This window comes from Syngnathus floridae, chromosome 18 (assembly GCF_059516105.1).
Source record: "Syngnathus floridae isolate MCC-2025c chromosome 18, RoL_Sflo_1.0, whole genome shotgun sequence".
Classification (NCBI taxonomy): domain Eukaryota; kingdom Metazoa; phylum Chordata; class Actinopteri; order Syngnathiformes; family Syngnathidae; genus Syngnathus; species Syngnathus floridae.
In genome coordinates, this window is record NC_142430.1 from 6,859,088 (window position 1) to 6,879,328 (window position 20,241).

Here is a 20,241-nt window from a genome sequence, read left to right on the forward strand (position 1 = left end):
TCTCAGAATGGGCAATAAAGCACACCAATATTCATCAAAGAATTAACCTCAAAAAGTAAATACAGTGCCACAGTTAGTGCTTTTATTAAGCCTAATTTAAAAAAATAAAACGGAGTAATATAGTGCCAAAGTTAGAACTTTTATTAAGCATAATTTAAAAAATAAAACAAAACAAAGTGCAGGCCAGGTAATTTAAGAGGTGTTTTACTTGTCTTCTCTCTTGTACTTTTGCAATTCTGGAATAAAACAAGATATTATTAAAGGGGGGGATGAGCAGAATATAATTGTACTAAAACATTTGATGATTTTATGATAGAATACGGCAGTCGTACCCTCTTTCAGTCGCTGATTTTCAGCCTTAAGCACAATACATGTTTGACAACCTGTAACAAAAGAAGTACAAAACATTTGGAACATTCCTGAAACTTTGTACTACCACCTTTTCACCTACCTGACTGACTTATCTGATGCTTCACGGGTGGTTTTATGTTTTTGCTTCTGTTGACAGCCTCTCCAGCCGCTGAGGACACCGTAGTATCTGAAAAAGAAAATCACATGAACTTGTGGGATATTTGAACATGTCAAATGGAGCTTTTATTTATTTTACCTGTCTTTATCTTCTTCGTCTGCGTCAATTGTGCCTCTCTGCTAATGTCCCGCTTCCTGGTTTGGGGAAGGGTAACTGCAGGATTAGATGCTAAGAAGGAAGAAATATTTTAATTTATTACTTATTGTGAATAATAGTTTTTAGTGATGTGTGTGGATCATAATATTTTTTTCTCTTACCAGTACTTGAAGTCAGCGTGCTGCTTCTTGTCAATTGCATCCGGGGAGGTGGCAGCCCTTTCGGGATGCTTGGCGGCTTTCTGGCTATTTGCGTTTTCTCCGCTCCGGTTTTTGGCCTCGGCATCGGTGTCACATGTGAAGAGGAGGTTGCGCGAGCCACCGCTGAACTCTTAAAAGGATGACAAAAAAAAAGTCATACCTGTATTGCATCCAACCCCATCTTAAGTTCCACTTTTATTGATTTACCTCCTTAAGCGTGTGAGAAGGCAAACTTTGTTTGACGGGAAGTCCAGATGTTAGCGGTTTTCCTCGCTTCTGAAGCAACGGCTTGAACTTGGGCAGCTGCGATGAAGCTTTCAAGCAAGGCAGCAGCGATTTAGCAGCTGGTTGAGCTTGCGGTATCTTCGGACGGCAGACGTCGGATGAGATGACGGCGGGTCTTTCCCGGACTTCCGGCTTACTGTCCGTATCCCCGTCCGGTTTTTCCTCCGTTACCAAAGATTTGCTCAGATCGACACCGACGTTGAAGAAATCCATTTTACAAGACAACGGAGTTGAAGTGTGAAAACCCCGATCGCTAGAGATGTTTCCCAGTTGAATTGTTCGGTTGGATTTAGGATCAGCGTCGAAGGTGTTGTGGGGATTGTTGACGGAATCTTTTTCTGATGTGATGTTAGACTGAGAGAGAAGGCTAACGTCAAAGGTGCCGTGGTGCCGATCACGAGAGCCGCTTTCTGATTCCGTGTTAACAGCCGGTGCGGGATGATTAACATCGGCAGTGTCACGCTGAAGGTCACTGGGACTGCTGTCTGACAAAATGATTGTTTCATTGGCCCGAGGGCGAGATTTAGCTTCCAAAATGTTTTTGTGACTGCCACGAGGACTGCTTTTGGACATTGTTCCGTTGGCCACATCGAAAGTGCCATGGGGATTGTTGATGGAGCACTCTTCTGATGTGATGTTGGACTGAGAGAGAAGGCTAGGGTCAAAGGTGATGTACTGACGGTCGCTCGAGATGTTTTCCAGTAGAATCGTTCGGTTGGATTTAGGATCAGCGTCGAAGGTGTTGTGAGGATTCCTGATGGAACCTTTTTCTAATGCAATTTTGGACTGAGCGAGAAGGCTCGCGTTGAAGGTGACGTTGTGACGCTGACGAGAGCCGCTTTCTGATTCCGTGTCAACAGCCGGTGCGGGACGATTAACATCGGAAGTGTCACGCTGAAGATCACTGGGACTGCTGTCTGACAAAATGATTGTTTCATTGACCAGAGGACGAGATTTAGCTTCCAAGATGTTGTGCTGACTGCCACTAGAACTACTTTCGGACATTGTTCCGTTGGCTGGAGAGAGAGGAGCCGCATCGAAGGTGTTGTGGCGGCTGGTTTCGCTCGACCGGGTTATCGTGCTCTCATTACTCGTCATACTGGTTGTGGGTAGGCCGTCCTGTTCTGGAGGTCCACTCCCCAAGGTGGGATCTTTATCAGTGGATGTTGACATACCCTGTCCTTTGTTTTGAGGGAAGCTTATTGGAGATGCAGTTAAAGGGGAAGTCGCTACATGTTCTAAATTGGATTCAATAATCGCCTTCTGTGCACAGTTAAGTCTCTCCATGTCCGAAGCAGTTATGTTCATACTAAAATTGATACTTTGCTGCATCATGGAATCAAATGAGTAATTAGTAATGTCCGGTAAGCACTCATCACGCAACCAGAACGAAGCTTTAACATCTGAGTTGAGAGTTTGGCTACCATTTGCTTTTACAGCCATGCTTGGCAGCAGAGAGGGAATCAGTTTAGAGTTGTTGTGAATGACTTCGATTAGCCTACCAGGAGTTCTGAACGGTGTCGTTGCAGCCAGAGGCGATATTGGCGTGGTATTAAGTTGAAATAACTCCTCTGTACTGTGATCATCTGGTGAAAGTTCAACCAGAGAGATATCTGGGAACAATTCATCATCCAAATACATTGTTTTTGTTGGTGCCGTTATTCCCAGGGAATGGCTTCGTCTCATTTCATCTGTTTCTGGATTTTCGACAAAAGATGAACACTCTGTTGTCAAATCAGCCATTACAGTCAGCCGAAGTCCTTGCTGTTGGTAAAGTCACAGCAGATACTTCAAATAGCTTCAGCCTGTGGATGAAAAATGCAATGCTTGATAGTTTTATTTTCCCCCATCACATTGTATTTTCAGTCAGCTGTTGGTCACATGTATGATGGAATTTGCTTGGAGTCATTTTGAATAAAAATAGATCCGCAGTTCAAATAGTTCTGCAAGTGGTTAATCAACGCCGTTCGAAATTTAAACGTGGAGGAAAACAACCAATTAATGCAATGTCATGCAAATAAATCAAACACCCACTAAAGTAATATCAACAATAACAATGTGGCAGACATAATTAACAAAACGGGTGCTGTTTAAATCGTTATCAATTGCTAAAAGACAGAAGCCATGAAATAATTGGGGACAGAGTAAGAGTATCCGACGCAACTTACGCTTTCCAGTCGATGCGCAAGGGAGCAAAAGATCTGAAATGTCCCCAAAAGCACCAAAACAGTCAGAAAAGTTCAAAACTACTTTACAGCTTGCACGAGTTTATCAAAGCCGCTCCAGATTTAAACACTTGTACCAACCAATCACAGCGCGAGCTTCTTATTCGTGTGAACCGTTTGCCTACACCGCCCCTACTCGCCTTGGCGGGGAAACTGCATATAAGCCCATATGTATTTTATCAAATTTAATATTTTCTAACCCTGTATTGTTGATACTTGTACGGTTAATTTCAAACGCCCAAACCAACAATATTTCCAATGTGTTTTATTGAATGTTGAAGAAACAAAAAATAAAGGACAACAGAAGCGCTTGGGTTAAAGCATCACCTCCAGCATCACTCTCAACTGTGGATTGGTCGCCATATGATGGCTGTCCTGCTTTGTTGCATGAGTCTCGTTGCTTGCTGCGTCTGAGCGTCCGGCCTGGAACGTGTCCTCTGCAGATATTTTTTTAAAATTCAGATTCATAGAGTGGCTTTTTTTTCATCAAACGTAGTTAATCGATTTTGATTTATTGCACAGCACCACACACAGCATTACTAACACCGAGGGATACTACTATATTTATAGTTTAAGCATGTACTTGAAGACATTGTCCACAAGAGGGCGACAGAGTACATCCGCTCACCATCATTTCACAAGGTTACTACGCAGTCCAGGGTCTGATTATAGGAGATCTAGGCCCTGATCTTACCTTGAGCGTTGTCTTTAACTTTGACCCTTTGCCTCTTCCGCTTCTTTCCCTGGAACACACAAAAAACATTTCCAAACTTCTCCACTACTGGTTACCAGGAGCGTCCCGAGTGACGTCATGTAGACTTACATAGTTTTCAGTGCAGGACCAATCGGGATGCTGCTGTGTGTGGATTAGTTTGGCAGCATCGGCGAGCTCGTAGTATTTCCTTTGCTGTTTTTTTGTCAGCGACTTCCACTGCAAATGTACGTGAAATCACCCAGTGACCGATTTTAGGAGCTGATGTGGTGAACTCACCATCTGTCCAACCACTTTGTTGACATTAGCGCTGTTTCGAATCTTGAGCAGGGCGACCACCTTGGGCCTTTGCTCCTGCCGGAATAGCATGAAAGCGTTTAGGGGCTTCTTGACGTACTTTTCGCTTTTTTTATCCTGTCGGTCTTCACGGTCCCCTCTGGAACAGAACATTGAAATAATAGCATGAGATCTGAATGAATTGTAACATCTTAGTTTTAATCGGAAGCATTTGAATCGAAATATTATGGTCTTTTCTGTAATGAGCAAATATTGCCACAAGACGGCGCTAAATACACTGAAAAGTAGACTTACAGCGGTTTCGGGGACTTCGGTGGGGCAGCAACACAGGGAAATTGACTTCTTAGTGCCATATTCTTGTTCCTATTTTGATTAAAGACGAATATAGGTTAATAACACAATAAACAAATAATGCAGATATTTCAATATGTTCACATACGTATGTCCGATTGTAGGTTGTGTCATCATCATTGCTGGCTCTTCCTCCTGGAGTCAAAAATGCGGAATTGAGAATATTGACTAGAATTTCATTTTATTATAAGCCCATGTTGACATGTCAGTATGTCTTACCAGTTGATAATCAAAGGGACTTTCATGCCAGTCATATGGGAGCGACTAAGGAAGAAGAACAGAGCCAACATGCTTAATTTTGTTCTCATTTTTCACAGCTCTCAATTCTACCAACATTTGATCCCACCAGGCCCTGGCAACAAGGCAGCATCAAACCAGGACAGCACAGCGGCTCCAAAACGGGAGTCATGGTCATCATCGGAGCGGGAACCTCCAGCATCCTCCCAAGAGGGAACCATACACCCGAGCCATCCACCTCGCCTTCTACGGTCCGAAGCTCCGTGTAGATGCTTTCTGCTGGTGGGTCACGGAGCGAAGGAAGATTGGGGGATGGCAAGAAGCTGGGCGTGTCACCCATCATGTCCTGATCGCAAAAACTGACCAGCTGGTCTGAGAGATCATCTCGATCCATTGGACTATTGGAAGAAGCCTGCGGGCAGCAAACTAATGGAAGGCAGTTTCATCAATTTTGATAATCTTGGGCAAGCCACAGCTTGTCAGATAAACATTTTGTTTTGCAAAGCAATTGACATTATTTTTTTCATACTTACCCAGACAAGCTCAGCTGTGAATGAGCTGATTCCAAAAGACTTTGCTAGCACATGCTGAACCAACCCACCTGCTAGTGTCTTTCATCTGTTTTGGCCTCTTTGTGACATCATCAACATGCACTACAATCACCATGGCAACAACAACAACTTTTTTAAAAAAACAAAAAAAAATTCTAGTTTTAAAGGACCTTCTAAGCCCGAATATCGACCTGTTACTCAATAAGATCAAAGTAAAGATCATTGAGAGAATGACACAGCGAGGATGATGCCACAGTGGGTAATGTTAGCTTAGCATTTTGTTACATGACTTTGATGGTTATTTAGCCAACATTGTTCAAGATGTAAAAATTTGCCCTTAAAAAGTAGCAAGAGGAGCACACAAAAATGTTGCTTTAGACTTAAGTTTAATACAAAATTCATTTGCACACAAAACATTTCATAATATATCCAAATATTCAGTATTCACAAAAAAAAAAGGACAGTTCATCTCAGTTTTTGGTGGCTTTCTTCAATTTGGTCTTGAGCTCTGATATGAATGGATTTCCAAATCTAAAACAGAACATGAAACGTAAACAAATGCTGCTTTTAAGCTTTGCGTGAAAAAAATAAAATTTTCTATCCACCCTGCTTGTTTCGGTGGCATCCATTTTGGTTTGTGCGGCACCTCGGCTCGTTTGGTGGCATCGGTCTCTGGCACTGGTTTGAGCTCCACTTCCTGTTGGTAGTAAGCATTAACTGAGGAAGTGTCAAACAATAACTGGAGGTTAACTACCACTTACCATCTTTGGTACCTTTTTGACAACAGGTAAGCCTGAACCGAACCCTAAAAAAAAATAAAATAATGTGACATTGTTTTTACCGACTGTGATGACGAGTCGGTTTTGTGATTAGAAGAAACCGACCGGGGAGCTTGAGTCCGAATCCCAAGCCTCCTAACACATGAACACCGGCGGGGATTTTGGATTTGGGGATTTCTGGCGGCTCAGGATCCACAGAGGGTCTCAGAAGAAGGGAGCGGCGATCTTTCGGTGGCCTCGTGCGAGGATTTTTCGCAGCGATTCTTGACCTTTGAGGGGCAAAGTTCAACGCAAAACTACCCACCTGCAATGAAGAATATTTTTATTGACTTTATTAAAATATTATTGACTTATTCAAATGTTACCGGGTCATTTTTGCAAGAATCGTACCTCAGCTTCACCTTTGGGCTTTTCCGCTTTGTCCGACGATTGCAAAATCTTCGTCAACAGTTCCTCCTCGGAATCCATCTTCCGGGTTTCCGACGCGTTCGACTTAAGAACGTCTCCATCGTCGGCCCGCTCGAGCGCTTTCGCCGCTTCCCAGGTAGAAGCCGACTCGCCAAAGGAGTAATCCGAGAAGCCCAACTCTGGCGAAGATATAACCGAGAAGCTTTCCGTGTCGTTCCGCCTGTCCATAGACTCGTTTGATAGCTCGTCTTGTTCAGGGTCAAAGCTCTCGTCCGATGATGTCGTATCGAGGATGACTTGGTCCGTGTGGAGTTTTTCATGAGGGAATCCCGCAGTTTCCTTTCTGGTCTCATTGTCGCCTCCGGATGCATCGCACAAGCGCAGAGTTCGTTCCAGATCAATCTCCTCCTGAAGATCTTCCATGTCGTCTTTAAGTGCGTTCAAATTCTGCTCTGCGAGTGTGGTGTTTCCAAGGTTCTCCGCCTCTTCTTGTAATTGTCGGTGGGTCTGCATTTCCTCCGTTTCCAGGAATCCTTGCGTTTTATTTCCATCTGGAGAAGCCTCATTGTTGTGTTCAGGAGGCTGCTCCTCGCACGCTGGCTCACAGGGCGGATTTTTAAAGGCTTTGCTAATTTCCTGTGACGCCTTGACCTCGACTTCTGCCATGCAATTGTCGTCCGCCTCCACTTCAGCTTTCATTGCGTCTGACTCTCCGTTGCTGGTGTGTTTTAGGTCAACTGTGTTCATCTCGCTCGTATGAATTTGGACATCTTCTTTCTTGATGTCTGTAGACTTTATTCCGGTTTCCGGTAAGTTATCCTCCATCTTCTCATATCCAGGCTGTGGTTCAATCTTGAGCTGATCTTCCGTACCGGTCCAAGGAGGCAGCGATTTATTCAACTGACACGTCCCCATGTCAGATTGATCGTCACGGACGCCACCAGAATCATTTTGATCGTCACTTTTGGATTCTTGGACTGGATCATTATTGATGTTAGAAGGTTCTGGGCTAAGGAATCTGCTGACAGCTCCAACTAGATAGTACTGACAAACAGGCATAAAGAAAAAACAAATGAATGACCTCATTCATTTCCTGCTTATTCATCCTGATACCTGATTTGTTAATGCAGTCTTATTTTAAAAATCTAAAAAATAATCATCATAATAATTGATTTTTTTTGAAATCATAAGTAACAAAGCAATTTATTTGTAATAGTAATGTAAGAGTTTGAGGATAAATATAAATTTTTAGAGCAGTCAATTACTCTGTGTCTAAACTCTTTCAAATGACTATCCAATATTTTATATTTTTAATCTTAGAAACACAAAAATGACCCAATAGAATTTTTTTTTTTTACACAATTGAGATTTTTCAAGTATTTTGGTCTTACAGTGACGTCATAATGACGTAATTGCTTCTCCGTTAAAGAGCTCACCTTTGGCCTTGCGGAAACGGTCCCGTAATTCAGAACCGACAAGTGTTTGTCACATATATTGGACATTTGCAGAGGAAAAAAAAATGAACTACAAAAAAAAAAACAAGCTACGGCAAAGCGGTAGAAAAAGAAAAAGTGTGCATGCGTTTATTTTTCTGCACACACTGACGCAAAGATGACGCTCAGCAGCTGCGCCAACCACTGTGACGCACAAATGAAACAAACACACGCAAAGAGAGACGAAGGGCCGAAGGTACAAATAAGCAAATCAAAGTAGAGTATAACTGACAGTAGCAAGCGTTTTACTAGCTCGGTAACCATAAGTTTTATTTTGGTAGTTCTTGTTATGGCGGAAGTTGCGTTGGAAGTGGTGCGAAGGAAAAAACCGCGGACTTGACTATAAACTGACGACACTTAACACAAAATTAAGGTTTAAAAATCAATAATGAACGTTGCATTAAGATTAAAAGAAAATTTTATGTTTGTACATACGTAAGCTTGTGATATTTTTTGCATAATTTATAACACCATGAAAGTAAATCCTAAAAAGTCCTAAAATTATTTTTTTGTTTTGTTTTTATTTTCTCGTTCTTACAGCGTTTATTATTTATTAATGTTAGACCAGTAATAATAAATAAAACTTACATCATCAATAAAAAGGCTTTCATCCTTTGAACCAACCCAAAAGTAATGCAAATATACAAACGAGAAATCATCGTGGCACTCACCACAACATTCCACAGCGTCCCCTCGATTCTGGCTGCATCCATAGTCTAAAATGACACTTTGCAACCGAATTTAAACTTTTTTTCTTGTTCCAATGAGTCGTAATAAAAGCACAAATATTCTCCTGCCTGTCCAAAGGTTCGCATCCGCATCAAGCGGCGACAAAATGTTTGTTCCCCTCAGCATGGGTTCCTCATAATACAAACTCTTCCGGTCAATGAGGCGCATGATTAAGCACAGCTGAATATTATTGAAATGTATTCTCCATCAATCACCAATCATTTTTTTATACAAAAATGAACCATTTAAAAGTGAATTAAAAAACTCTTATTTATTTCAAAGACGTCATAGGTATTTTAATTGGCTGTTTGGCATGGGTATCAAACTCAAGGCTTGCGGTCCAGAGCAACCCTCCAAAGGCATTTCATATGGCCCATTAAAAGTTAAAAAAAACATTTTAATCTAGTTTTAAAAATTTTTATTAAGTGCACTAAATTTGTAGGAATAATAGGCACCGTAAAGAATAAATATATAGAATATATAAGATTTACAAAAGATATAAAGAATAGGCAGTTTCTAGGGCGTACCTAATGTAGTGGCCGGTGAGTTTATTTTTGAGAAAACCTTGTGTGTAACTATCTCCATTGCACAGCCATTCTTTGGGCATGAGGAACTTAAACAACTTCCTGTATGCGGCGGTAATGTGGTAAGATAAAGTTCCATTTGATACAGGAAGTAGCTCATTGGCCGCATTAGTTCTGCATGGTGACTAATTTCCATTTCTTGTCAAACACAACAAAAACATACTTATTTCCACCCCAAACTGAAGTCAGATTTTATTTGCTGAATTAGATAGAAATCCATATCGTGGGATTTGGTAAAATATATTTGTAGAAAAATAAGAACATTTACAAATAATCAAGCAGCTGGAAGAAACATCATAATAAATAAAACACCTAAACTACTGGAAGTAGAATTGATCTCAATGACAAATACAAAAACTGGACACAAACTATTACCTAATAAAAAGTTGGAAAATGTTTTTTGTAACTGTGAGGATGTTCACATGGAAGATATTTCCTCATTGGGCTCTGAAAGGCAGGATGAAAAAATATATTATTTGATTTATTGAGGGGGTAAAAAAAAACATTTATAGCTCTAAAATGATCCTGCTGAGTTGTCTTACCTGTCCAGCTTCTGTAAACGGGAATTTTGAGTGCGGGGTGAGTGAGCTCCACAATAACTCTCAACCGAGCTCTCTCGCCTCCTTTGCTCCCGTCCGTCAAATTAACTCTATTGATGTGTAACGCTGCCGAGTCTTCCTCTCTTTCATCATCATCATCATCATCGGTGGCCTCCTCTCCATCTGACGACTTGGTTTCTTCGTATTTTTCCTCGTTGTTATTGTTCTCCCCGTCCGCTTTCTCGTCGATGTACGCTATCCCGTCGGTGTCCGGGTATGTGACAGCTGCTTTGGTTTCTGGAATGGGAACATCAAGGTATCACAGTACTGAACTCATATTTAATCGGATAGATGAAAAAATAATTACTTATTTTCCTCCATTTGTCACTTTGCCCGGGCACTTGTGTGGACCTCTCGAGGGCGCACACACTTTTCAGCTCCCTTTGCCCGTCATCACCGATCTCCTCCGTCTCATTAGACTCGAGCGGTGAGAGGGTGGTCCCGCCGGCCGTCCACAGTAACTTGACCTTGGGGTGACCCCCTTTCAACAGGAGAGAGAATACGCCCACTCCCTCGCTGCTCCAACATACCGAAATGGATGAAGGGATGCTGGGAGCAACTGAGCATGAGACACAAAATGCTAAAGTCAATCTTTGTAGTGGAAAAAGGTTCGAGAGGGACCTCCTGATCAAAATCTGTGTAGGTGTGCCACAAGGGTCTATTTTAAGACCACTGTCATTTTTCTAGGCTATAATCGCATGACTCTATTCAAAAATGTAAGCCTCAGGATAAAAAAAATATATATAAAATAGAATAATCTTTTACTGCTCCGTATAATCGGAATATACTTTTTGAAATTGTTGGTTTTGTAATTCGACTTCATGTCCACACTCTGTATTGTGTCGAGTTGCTGGTAATGAGAACATCATGGGCCCTCCTTGAATAAATAAAAGTACAAAGGAAAAGAAAAGAGCGTGTGATTCATTCTCACCAATGTCAACATTTCTCCAAAGCCTCTCAACGGGTTCTTGTAGGGAAATGTGCTCGACTCGGCATTTAATCCCTCCCCCTCGCTGTCGTTTCTCACGGTTGTTGGCGGTCCTCAAAGTAGCCGTGGTCCTGTAGAGTCTGGGCTGAATCTCCACGGGGCCCCACATCTCCGAGCCCTCCAGCACCTCGTCCTCGCTGTCGTCTTGCTCGCCCCCTCTCACCTTCAACCACGTGACCGTAACGTCGGGCGGGTAGAAATCGGTGATCTCGCACCCCAGGGTCAGCATCTGGTCCGGTGCCGAGGAGGCGGACGAGATGTCGGACACGCGTGGCTGCTTGATGAATCCTGCTCAAAATAAATCGGGATGTGTTCGTATTTACACTCAACAGCATACAGGGTGACCTCTCTGACCTCTGGTCTCCCGAGTGACCGGCTGCTTGAGGGCGATGTGATGGACGCTGACCCACACTCTAGTTCCTCCCTGCTCCATCTCAGCTCGCGGCAGTTTGCACTGACTGGAGGCCGTAAAGAAGCCCTCGGAATTGGGTCGAGGGGAGGTTGAGGCTTTTGAAGCCACCGGGCTCAGCTCTCCCCCCTGGCAGAACCAACGAAAGGTGATGACGTCCGGGTGAAAGTGGGACGCTCGCACGGTCATGCTGACGACCCCTGCAAAAGAAAAATCAGTTGCTTGACTCTAATGAATCCATTTTGTTTAACGTCTGCCTCACCCGGGTTGTTTCGTGTTTCTGCCAGCTGGATTTCGGAAACCTCTGGTGCAGCTGAAATAAAAAAAAAGATTGGGAGTGGACTCTATTTGCTTCGCTCATGAAGAAACTCCTTACATAGAACGGTGAACCTCTCGGAGACTCTCTCCATCACAATTTTGTCTTTGCCCGCGTAGGCCACCTGACACTTAAACACGGCTCCCTTGTGGATGGAGATCTGCGGGATGAAGGTCAGCGACGAGACGAGCTGCTGGACTCCACTCGCTGTTGAGTACAGCGGGCCTTGGGAATGCAACTTGTAGTAACCCGTTTCTCCTCTAGAGGGCAGCAGAGGACCTTTCTCCGGCGCTGGGGAAGTGAGAGTTAGGCCGTAGGGAAGATGGATGGTCGTTAGGGGGTTATAGAGGCAGTTAAAGTTTGCTTTGGAGCTCCCGACTGTTGTTAGCAGAATGGAGGTGGATAGCAAGAGAGCATATGATGGTCAATGAATGTTGTTCTCAGTTCTCCTGGTGTGACTTTGCTACCTGTGAGGGAGGTGTCGGAGATCGGCGTGTCGTTGAGGAACCAGGTGGTCTGGACCCGCTCCACCCTCCTGCCTTCGATGCTTACGCTCACCCTGCCCTTTTGACCCACGATGATGCGAGGGGGGAGGATGATGCCCGACACGGCAAGCGACTTTTGCTTCTCTGAAATGGGAGACGTGACGGTTGAGGAAACATTTCATGGACATGATCTATGACATAGCCAGTGATCGAGGCCTGCCTCACCATCTCTTCGCCTCCAAGAAAAGCCAAAGCACAAGAGGAAGACAAGCACCAGGGAGATACACATCAATGCCACGGATGCCTTCGCGGACTTCGTGAGCACTGGTTCCTTATCTAAAGAAGAAGAGAAAGAAAAATTGTCACAGTGCTTCAGGTGTCAAGTGATAAAACTACGATTTGATGATAAGATCAGTCCATTGCGGTTGTGAGTGACTTGCAAATATGACTGCATAAAGAATGTTTTGTTTGAAAATCTCCAGGCTATGCAAAAGAACCATGTGAAGAATCATATGTGCCCCCCCCAACCCCCACCCCCGCCCATCAAGGTGTTTACTATTCTGTAAACCCAACCTTGAGGATCCAGTTCTTCCAGGTATGCTGCAGCCCGGGCCGAATTCATCACTCCGGGCTGATTGACGGCGCATTCCACTTCCCCCCCCCTCCACCGCTGCTCTTGGCTCAGCGTGAAGTAGCGGGTGGTTCTGAAGGTCCCATCCGGATTCTGCTCGGTGTCAGGTGGATCGGGGAGGACTGTGCCGTTTTGTAACCAGGAGACGGACATCTCCTCCGGGTAGAAGCTCTCCATGTTGCAGGAGAGGGTTAGAGGACTGCTGGAGGAAGGCGAGGGGACTGCTGAGAGTCTTATGGTGGGGGAGTCTGAGTGGGGGGCACAAATTAAGTCATCAGTGAGGGGAATTAAAAGAAATTAAATACTCGAGGTACACTTCAACTGTCAAATAGTTGGAGGCTGCTTAAAGCTGTTGGGGCAACGACAAGGCGCTCGAAAGTGGCCGTACTGGTCATGCTGGCTTTTATAATATAAATATATGTATGGCTCCAGCGTTTGCGTCAAGTATGATCGGTATTTCCCGTGAGAGGTGTGAAATGAAAACAACAATGGAAAGCAAGAAAAACACTCACACCTGGTTAGAATCATAACAGCGACCTTGTCTAACCTTCTGTGTATAGAGTACGAATCGGAATTTGTGGCTTATGTAAAAAAGTGGTACAGCCTGTTCCTATAAGTTCATTCTTTTAAAAAAAAAAAAAAATTCCCTATAGTGACTTATGCCTTATCTTGAATTGTTAAAAAAATACCTTTCGTGTAAAATCCGATCAAACTAATTTCGAATGCACTCACAAGTGATGTTGAGAAGAAAATGGAGCTCTTGGTCGACACCATTGTGGCTCACTTTACAGCCGAAAGTCGTGTTCTGGTCCCATCGAGTTGGGTAGTAGGTGAGGTTGGCAACAGCTCTGTAGAAGCCATCTTGGGTCTTCTCACCGTCGAGCTGCTCGGCGGGCTGAATGACTTGGCCATCTCTGGTCCAGGTGAACGTTACAGGTGGAGGGTAGAAGCCATCTGCGTGGCATTCCAGTTGGCCTTCTGCCTCCAACGCCAGCCACTGGTGAGGAGGCACTGACACAGATGGGGGAGCTAGCAGAAAAAATTTGTCACATCTCGGTTATGGTTTGACTCATTTGTATTGTAATCAGCCATTACTCGCCAGCAATTCCTGCAACTCCTTCACGACACTCCCTGACCACTTTTCTTCTCATCTATCGAATAAAAAATGCCACCAACATACCAAAGACGCTGAGTGTAACCGTGCATGAGTCCATCTTGGTGGAGTTATAGCGGACCGTGCATTCATACACGCCCTGCAGGCTCAGGCCGACACGCAGGACGCTCACTGAAAAGTCTCCGCCGAGGAAACGGCCCGGGGTCCAAAAGAAGTTGTCGTCAATCCACGCCGTGGCGTTCTTGAAAGAAGCCACACCTGAGCCGTTACGAACCCAGTTGACTTCTATCAAAGCTTCATCCACTTTGTCCAACTTCAGGGTCACGTTGCAAGGGAGGCTGGCATTTGTATTCGCTTCGGCTTGGATGTCAGCAGAGGACACTGCTCAAAGACAAAAAAACGTAAATATAAGGAAGAAAAACCTGAATGCAAAAAAATAAATAAACATTTCAAGAGGGCATTTTAGTCCAACACCCCAATTTCCTCGAATCTCCAAGATTTTTCTTTCGATCCTGGCTTTGCTCATTCTTGAGTGAATAAAAAGCCGTTCAGTCAACTCTTGGCAGCGATGAGCTTAATTAGTAACCAGCACAATAAATACTTGTCGGCAAACATAAAAGCCTGCAATGGAAAAGTTTCTACCTCCCGTGAGCTAATTGTTTGCCAATAACAAGCAAGTGACAGCTGACAAATGACATTTTCATAATAGCCCGTGCTTGCCGACAAATATTTAACGCGACAATCAGTGTGAGTTTTTGATGACTCATGAAACAAATCTATTTCCTGATGCAGGGATAATTATATTCAAGTGAAGCCATATCAGTATAATAAACTGTACAGTGTTACCTTGTGCAATGTCGAGAGTTTTTTTTTTTACTCCGAGCTGTTCAATCCATTTAGCTTCATGCTAATAAACAATGCAAAACGCCACCAACGGGCTAATGATTAGCATCGGTCACAATGGAAAACACGTTCGGTGCAGCAACACATGAAGACAACAATAAACAATATGCAAAAGTTCTTTATCCTTTGTAATTATTAGGCACACCCACATCTGAAAAAAACATTTTGAACCTTACATTTTGATATTATGAGTGGAATTGAACATGGTTCTGAATACACGAATAAAAGTCTTGTATGAACTCGCATGATATTCACTCCATTAAATGTCAGTAATGGATATTTTGTTCCTCATTTAACCGTTTCGAGACTGACAAGACATCAAGCGCAACAAAGACCAACCCAATCAATCGTCCAAAACAATCCAATCGTGATGCTGGCTTCCAACTGCAAGTGAAACCTGATCAGGACATCATTATAATTATAGCCAATAAAAAAAAAACTGCTAAGAGAGTTGGCACCTGAACCTGAATCCAGTGCCACACACAAAAAAAAAAAAAGCAACAACAAAGCGGCCTCTGTGCGAGGGCACAATACTCACCGTTGTTTATGAGGTGCAACAAGACCACATAGACGAGGACTTTAAACTGCATGGCCAGGCTTGTCTTGGAACGGCTTCTTATCATTGGGTCCTCTCGCTGTCTTATATAGAGCTGTTAGGTGACAGGGGGTGGGGCCGGACCCGCTACATGAGAAATAAGAAATATAGCCCCCCCCCTCCCCTCTTGGGTACCCAAAAAGAAGGCCTGAGATATGTGTCGACATCCCCTAGTGCGAAAAAGAAGGGAGACGGGAAGGGACAAGTCAAGTGCAGAAAGCGCTCACTTGAAATTCAAAGTGGCCTTCGGCCAAGGTTTTGGACCTACTTTACATTGGTGCAGTGTTGCTGTGAACAAAACGTAATCCCGCTGAGCTTATGTGGGCAAACACTCTTGCGAGACTGCAAGTTCTTTGTATCGCGTGTTTTTAAAAAAAAAAAAAAAATCTCTTTTGCTTTGAATCATTCCCGTACTAGTTATTTCCGTAGGGCACAGGTGTCAAACTCAAGGCCCGATATGACCTACCACATCATTTTACGTGGCATCAAATTGTCATTACTAGAATTGCAAATTGTCTTCACTTTTAATATCTTTTTTTTTTTTTAATATTTGACCAGTTTTTACTCATCTCATCCGAAAGAAGCTATGACCGCAAAAAAATGAGTTTGACACCTGAAGAGAGAGCAACAACATATTTTTGTTATTTTAGACACATAAACTTATTTATTTTTTCTACTTTTATACTCATCATGTCAATCAATGTGTACATATTCCTATCAATTTGTATATTTCATCATGTCAATCAATGTGTAAATACTCCTAATAATTTATACACAATTGTTTAATCAGAACACTGACACAGAACACTTGGTAACTTTTCCATTACACATAAGGCAAAGCTCTTTAACTTCATGACACATTGATAGAAAACATTCAGGTGATAAAAAGTCATCGTTTTACCGATTGATTTGACCCACATGCAGAAAAACCAACTCAGAATGATGCTCGCGGTTGCCCCCTGTGGACAAAAGAAGTACGCCACCCCGAAGCCTGCCTTATGAGAATATGTTTTTCCCTCATTTTCTCCTCCCTTTTTTCTCCTTCTTCCTTCTTATGGACACTATAAAAGCATTATAACCCGAACTATGAGTTGTTATACTCATCTGCTGAAGTACACTTGTACTGACAATCCAAGATCTTGCAAATAAAGAACCGACTATTACTCCACATCTTTGTTTTTTTGCTCAACGACGGACATCTTGAACAAAATATAACACACCCCCGCCTTAAGGATAATAACATTACTCCTGTGGTGTGTTCTTAGCCAAAAGAACAATGTCACATGACGTGTAAAATAAACATCATGCCAAAAACTGTCACGCGAAACTACAAACCACTAATTATGTTCTCAGTTCACTTTCAAGTGGCCCTTGCGTATTATTAACCTGTTTGCCTTTGTTATCTTAAGAGCCGATCACATGCCAGGCGTCGGCCCAATCTCTTGTTTTCTCTTCTTTCTTTTTCTGACACTCTTGTTCCTTTCTTCAGGTTGAATGCTGGAGTTAACATGCAGAGAAGTGAATGGAGCGGAAATGATTGTGTTTAGAGTCTCGTCCACACCTTGATGCAGGTGTATCTAATATTGTGACCGGATTTGCAACTTGATTGACATTTTTTTGGGCTCACTTCCTCATTGAGGATCATGAGCAAGGATTAGCGTGACTGACAGGACGCTAAAACTTAATAATAGATTGTAGAACCAATACTACGGGTCCATGTGGGGCCAAACAAAGTGAAATCCTGACCCGGGTCATCATGCAACACTGCCCTCTGCTGGCCCTAAATGCTCCCTGGGACTATTTCTCAAACTTTTTTGAGGATTAAAAACGACGGCGTGATCGTGATTTATATAGACATCATCAAAAAAGTTCTAACAATGTTTAATAATTTCCAGAAATGTCGACCTTAAAGGAGGACAAATCGGATTGGGAGATTCCAGTCAACAATAGCTAAGCTAACAAATGCTATTATCTGAATTCAAAAGAACTGGAACACCATTACTTTGTTGCCTTGCATTTATCCGCCCTGTGTACACATTGAATAAAAGCGGCATTTAAATGATTGAATTTTTATATGACGCTGCCTGGAAAACGAAACTATCAAAGCGGAAATAGTGATACTGTCACCTTTTTATGCGTCTTCTAAAAATCTGAATCCATCGGTAAACGCGGAGGCCGCAAAGCCACGATGAGTCGACGATAAAGTTGCACAATATCAAAGTCGACTTTTTGATTCGTGCGAATACCTTTGTCATATCTGCTAATAACAAAAACAATTCCTTAAGCCACACCAGGAAACTTCATGAGAAAATCCGACCACCAGGGTCAAAGTTCAAATCAGATGTTGTGCACATAAAAATTATAACAACCAGAAGGAGAACATTCCATTTTTCAGGCTCCTAATCCGGTCACTCAAGATAAGACGACATTGTGGCAGGTATAATGATTGTGTCAAGCGTGACAAAAACTGGTTTCAGAGGTGTGGTCACCGTGTTATATAAATAGATGGATGGCGACGAGTAAAATGAAAACCATCAAGACTGCCTGTACACTTGAGCAAAATGCTGCGGACAACGTGGGCTCTCCTTTTGGGGATACTACTCACAGTTCTAGGTGAGGACACACACAAACAAATGACTTTTCATTTAGCTGCTGAAATGAAAACAAATTTATCATTAACATCTTTATCCATACATTTTCTACCACTTAGTTAAATATATTCATGCTATCCCGTATATATATATTTTTTTTTTAAAAAAACATTGACAGAGATAAAGTACACATTAGATTTGCCCGGAGGATCAAACTGTGGTCAAATTACTCAATTCTGATGATATTTTACTACTTTCCTTATTTACATTCACCAGCTTGATTTTTTTTTGTCCAATTTTATCTCCTTCCTACAGGTGCCTCAAACGCTCAGGGTAAGTTCATCAATATGCTTCATTAGCATAACGCCGATACTAATTAAGTTCGCTTTGGTCCACCGCAGAATGCGGAATCGCACCGCTCAACCCAAGAATCGTCGGAGGTGAAAATGCCTCAGAGGGCATGTGGCCCTGGCAAGTCAGCTTGCATTTGTTCGGCTCTCACATATGTGGCGGAAGCGTGATCAGCGAAGAGTGGGTGCTCACGGCAGCTCACTGCATTCCGACGTAAGGCCGCTTTGTCAAAACTCTGATTCAAGCATTTCTATAAATAGTTAATTGTTTAGTAACTCCCGGATGTGGCTCATTGAGATTTAATTTCTTCAATTGTGCTTAAAGTGTGACATCATTTTATCTTTCACGGAAACCGGAAAATTGAACATGGAAAAACTTAATAGTATTTTTGTCTTTTCCCAAATGAAGCACTGTCGTTGACAGTTGGCTGCTGTTCTTCGGAAAACTGAATCAAAGTACCACAAATGCTAACGAGGTCAACCGCACTTTGGCCCGGATCATCATTCATCCCGACTACAACGAGACCACCTTTCAAAACGACATCGCGCTCATGAGGCTGAGCAGCCCCATCACTTACACAGACTACATCAGACCCATTTGCATGGCAAGTAACTCCAGCCAGTTCAACAACGGGACCAGGTGCTGGGGGACCGGATGGGGCAGACTCGGAGCTGATGGTGAGTGTTATCGTCAGTCACGCAGGAACAGGAACATTAGAAAATCAAATTACAGTAGGCGTAAAAAGTATGTGGCGGTGATCTTCCGCAAAATCCAGCCTGGGCTGAAATGCTCGCTGCACCGGTTGTTTTTAAATAACTTGGCGCCATCTAGTGGTTAGCAGTGGGAGTACACACAAAATAAACAAGGCAGAACGAAACAGTGGAGCAGAATACTTCAAAACAATGGTGGGATTAACTTCCCTTCTTCCGCAGAGCCAAATGTGGGCTTTGAGAGACTGCAAGAAGTTGAAATCCCGATCATTGGAAACAAGCAATGCAGCTGCATCTACAGCTTGGTGGAAAACGCCGTCATCGCCAACAATACGATATGCGCAGGGGAGGAGGGCAGAGGAATATGCCAGGTTTTTTCTCTTATTATATAACAGCACGGTTTTACTTCCTTCATATCTGACGTCAATATTCTTAGCTCGGTTTTCAAAATGTGTTTTCAGGGAGATTCGGGCGGACCCGTGCAGTGTAAGCAAGGCTCAGCGTGGATCCAGGCCGGCCTCGCCAGTTTCGGCATACCCTGCGCCATCGGGATTCCCGAAGCCTTTACCCGCGTGTCTTTTTACCAAGACTGGATTACGACGCAAGTGGGAACAGCTAACATTAGCTTTGCCACTTTTACCTCGACGGGTGTCGATCCAGACAACAGCTTCGTGTGTCCGTTAAGTACGGATACCCCTACGGAAAACGCAGCGACGCTTCCGGGTCTTTCCGTCATCATGTTCTTCTTGCTGGGCATTCATCTTTTGTAACTAACTCCTAAGACATAAAATGGAAATGTTCATTTAAAAAATAATTTAAAAAAATCTTTCTGAATCACATTCAAACTTTTCCATGTTAGATTTAATGAACCATCTTGAAATAAGTAATTAATCGAAAGTATACACTATAGGCTTTTGCAGCAGTGTCGTAACGACTTGATATCAATACGTTCTACGGCAGTGGAGGGTGCTCTTGCGCACGCGCACTGGCTCGCCCCTCTAATCTGTGCATACCACCTGACTCACAAATAAACGGAGTTTGATAACCACACGACTCGGATCATCTTACTAGTG

The 20,241-nt window shown here is 43.0% G+C and overlaps 5 protein-coding genes across 11 annotated transcripts; 1 reads left to right on the forward strand and 4 right to left on the reverse strand.

Moving 5' to 3' along the window:
• Nucleotides 1-118: 118 nt before the first annotated feature.
• On the reverse strand, nt 119-3,432 carry LOC148382654 (uncharacterized). Of its 2 annotated transcripts, none has more exons than XM_088359859.1 (7): nt 3,279-3,432; nt 1,033-2,915; nt 787-955; nt 608-697; nt 452-538; nt 333-383; nt 119-236 (listed from the first exon to the last, which is right to left on the reverse strand). In XM_088359859.1, the coding sequence occupies exons 2-7, from the start codon at nt 2,851-2,853 to the stop codon at nt 205-207; spliced, it is 2,250 nt and encodes a 749-aa protein (XP_088215985.1). In that variant the 5' UTR covers nt 2,854-2,915; nt 3,279-3,432; the 3' UTR covers nt 119-204. The 2 variants fall into 2 exon arrangements, with proteins under 2 accessions (XP_088215985.1, XP_088215986.1); XM_088359860.1 differs by having other exon boundaries at nt 1,033-2,874; nt 3,279-3,421.
• A 151-nt stretch (nt 3,433-3,583) lies between these two features.
• On the reverse strand, nt 3,584-5,578 carry LOC148382655 (transcription factor 7-like 1-A). Of its 4 annotated transcripts, none has more exons than XM_088359921.1 (10): nt 5,466-5,532; nt 5,297-5,358; nt 5,030-5,208; nt 4,915-4,959; nt 4,784-4,830; nt 4,639-4,707; nt 4,327-4,483; nt 4,159-4,266; nt 4,030-4,078; nt 3,584-3,772 (listed from the first exon to the last, which is right to left on the reverse strand). In XM_088359921.1, the coding sequence occupies exons 3-10, from the start codon at nt 5,132-5,134 to the stop codon at nt 3,651-3,653; spliced, it is 702 nt and encodes a 233-aa protein (XP_088216047.1). In that variant the 5' UTR covers nt 5,135-5,208; nt 5,297-5,358; nt 5,466-5,532; the 3' UTR covers nt 3,584-3,650. The 4 variants fall into 4 exon arrangements, with proteins under 4 accessions (XP_088216047.1, XP_088216048.1, XP_088216046.1 ...); XM_088359922.1 differs by having other exon boundaries at nt 5,030-5,211; nt 5,466-5,482; XM_088359920.1 differs by having other exon boundaries at nt 5,042-5,358; nt 5,466-5,578.
• Nucleotides 5,579-5,852: 274 nt separating this feature from the next.
• LOC148382656 (uncharacterized) lies at nt 5,853-9,046 on the reverse strand. 2 transcript variants are annotated; one of them, XM_088359884.1, is made up of 6 exons: nt 8,835-9,046; nt 6,653-7,714; nt 6,368-6,566; nt 6,245-6,288; nt 6,089-6,180; nt 5,853-6,014 (listed from the first exon to the last, which is right to left on the reverse strand). In XM_088359884.1, the coding sequence occupies exons 1-6, from the start codon at nt 8,874-8,876 to the stop codon at nt 5,954-5,956; spliced, it is 1,500 nt and encodes a 499-aa protein (XP_088216010.1). In that variant the 5' UTR covers nt 8,877-9,046; the 3' UTR covers nt 5,853-5,953. The 2 variants fall into 2 exon arrangements, with proteins under 2 accessions (XP_088216010.1, XP_088216009.1); XM_088359883.1 differs by lacking the exon at nt 8,835-9,046 and adding an exon at nt 8,107-8,258.
• A 374-nt stretch (nt 9,047-9,420) lies between these two features.
• On the reverse strand, nt 9,421-20,067 carry LOC148382657 (uncharacterized). Of its 2 annotated transcripts, none has more exons than XM_088359850.1 (13): nt 15,460-20,067; nt 14,085-14,399; nt 13,637-13,933; nt 12,847-13,152; nt 12,499-12,609; nt 12,256-12,417; nt 11,849-12,166; nt 11,735-11,785; nt 11,418-11,672; nt 11,007-11,351; nt 10,383-10,634; nt 10,019-10,312; nt 9,421-9,923 (listed from the first exon to the last, which is right to left on the reverse strand). In XM_088359850.1, the coding sequence occupies exons 1-13, from the start codon at nt 15,542-15,544 to the stop codon at nt 9,895-9,897; spliced, it is 2,820 nt and encodes a 939-aa protein (XP_088215976.1). In that variant the 5' UTR covers nt 15,545-20,067; the 3' UTR covers nt 9,421-9,894. The 2 variants fall into 2 exon arrangements, with proteins under 2 accessions (XP_088215976.1, XP_088215978.1); XM_088359852.1 differs by having other exon boundaries at nt 11,849-12,079; nt 15,460-20,064.
• On the forward strand, nt 17,993-20,218 carry LOC148382658 (chymotrypsin-like protease CTRL-1). Its single transcript, XM_088359905.1, has 6 exons — nt 17,993-18,129; nt 18,423-18,440; nt 18,509-18,671; nt 18,867-19,135; nt 19,391-19,539; nt 19,630-20,218. Exons 1-6 carry the CDS (start codon nt 18,078-18,080, stop codon nt 19,936-19,938), a joined length of 960 nt encoding a protein of 319 aa, XP_088216031.1. The 5' UTR covers nt 17,993-18,077; the 3' UTR covers nt 19,939-20,218.
• The last annotated feature ends 23 nt before the right edge of the window (nt 20,219-20,241 follow it).

Excerpts from the sequence above, each read along its gene's own strand:
- LOC148382655 (XM_088359919.1), bottom strand. The coding sequence starts at position 5,326 with ATGGATCGAGATGATCTCTCAGACCAGCTGGTCAGTTTTTGCGATCAG. Across the intron at positions 4,267-4,326 it reads ACAAAGTGGTTGGACAGATG|TGGAAGTCGCTGACAAAAAA; the intron begins GTGAGTTCACCA and ends GTACATTTGCAG. Across the intron at positions 4,079-4,158 it reads GGTCCTGCACTGAAAACTAT|GGAAAGAAGCGGAAGAGGCA; the intron begins GTAAGTCTACAT and ends TGTGTGTTCCAG.
- LOC148382656 (XM_088359883.1), bottom strand. The coding sequence starts at position 8,172 with ATGTCCAATATATGTGACAAACACTTGTCGGTTCTGAATTACGGGACC. Across the intron at positions 6,289-6,367 it reads ATTCGGACTCAAGCTCCCCG|GGTTCGGTTCAGGCTTACCT; the intron begins GTCGGTTTCTTC and ends ATTTTTTTTTAG. Across the intron at positions 6,015-6,088 it reads ATGCCACCGAAACAAGCAGG|ATTTGGAAATCCATTCATAT; the intron begins GTGGATAGAAAA and ends GTTCTGTTTTAG.
- LOC148382654 (XM_088359859.1), bottom strand. The coding sequence starts at position 2,853 with ATGGCTGATTTGACAACAGAGTGTTCATCTTTTGTCGAAAATCCAGAA. Across the intron at positions 698-786 it reads CACGCTGACTTCAAGTACTG|CATCTAATCCTGCAGTTACC; the intron begins GTAAGAGAAAAA and ends CTTCCTTCTTAG. Across the intron at positions 384-451 it reads GCATCAGATAAGTCAGTCAG|GTTGTCAAACATGTATTGTG; the intron begins GTAGGTGAAAAG and ends CTTTTGTTACAG.
- LOC148382657 (XM_088359850.1), bottom strand. The coding sequence starts at position 15,544 with ATGATAAGAAGCCGTTCCAAGACAAGCCTGGCCATGCAGTTTAAAGTC. Across the intron at positions 13,153-13,636 it reads TTTTCTTCTCAACATCACTT|ACTCCCCCACCATAAGACTC; the intron begins GTGAGTGCATTC and ends CCCCCCACTCAG. Across the intron at positions 9,924-10,018 it reads CGTTTACAGAAGCTGGACAG|AGCCCAATGAGGAAATATCT; the intron begins GTAAGACAACTC and ends CCTGCCTTTCAG.
- LOC148382658 (XM_088359905.1), top strand. The coding sequence starts at position 18,078 with ATGCTGCGGACAACGTGGGCTCTCCTTTTGGGGATACTACTCACAGTT. Across the intron at positions 18,672-18,866 it reads GCAGCTCACTGCATTCCGAC|CACTGTCGTTGACAGTTGGC; the intron begins GTAAGGCCGCTT and ends TCCCAAATGAAG. Across the intron at positions 19,136-19,390 it reads GGGCAGACTCGGAGCTGATG|AGCCAAATGTGGGCTTTGAG; the intron begins GTGAGTGTTATC and ends CTTCTTCCGCAG.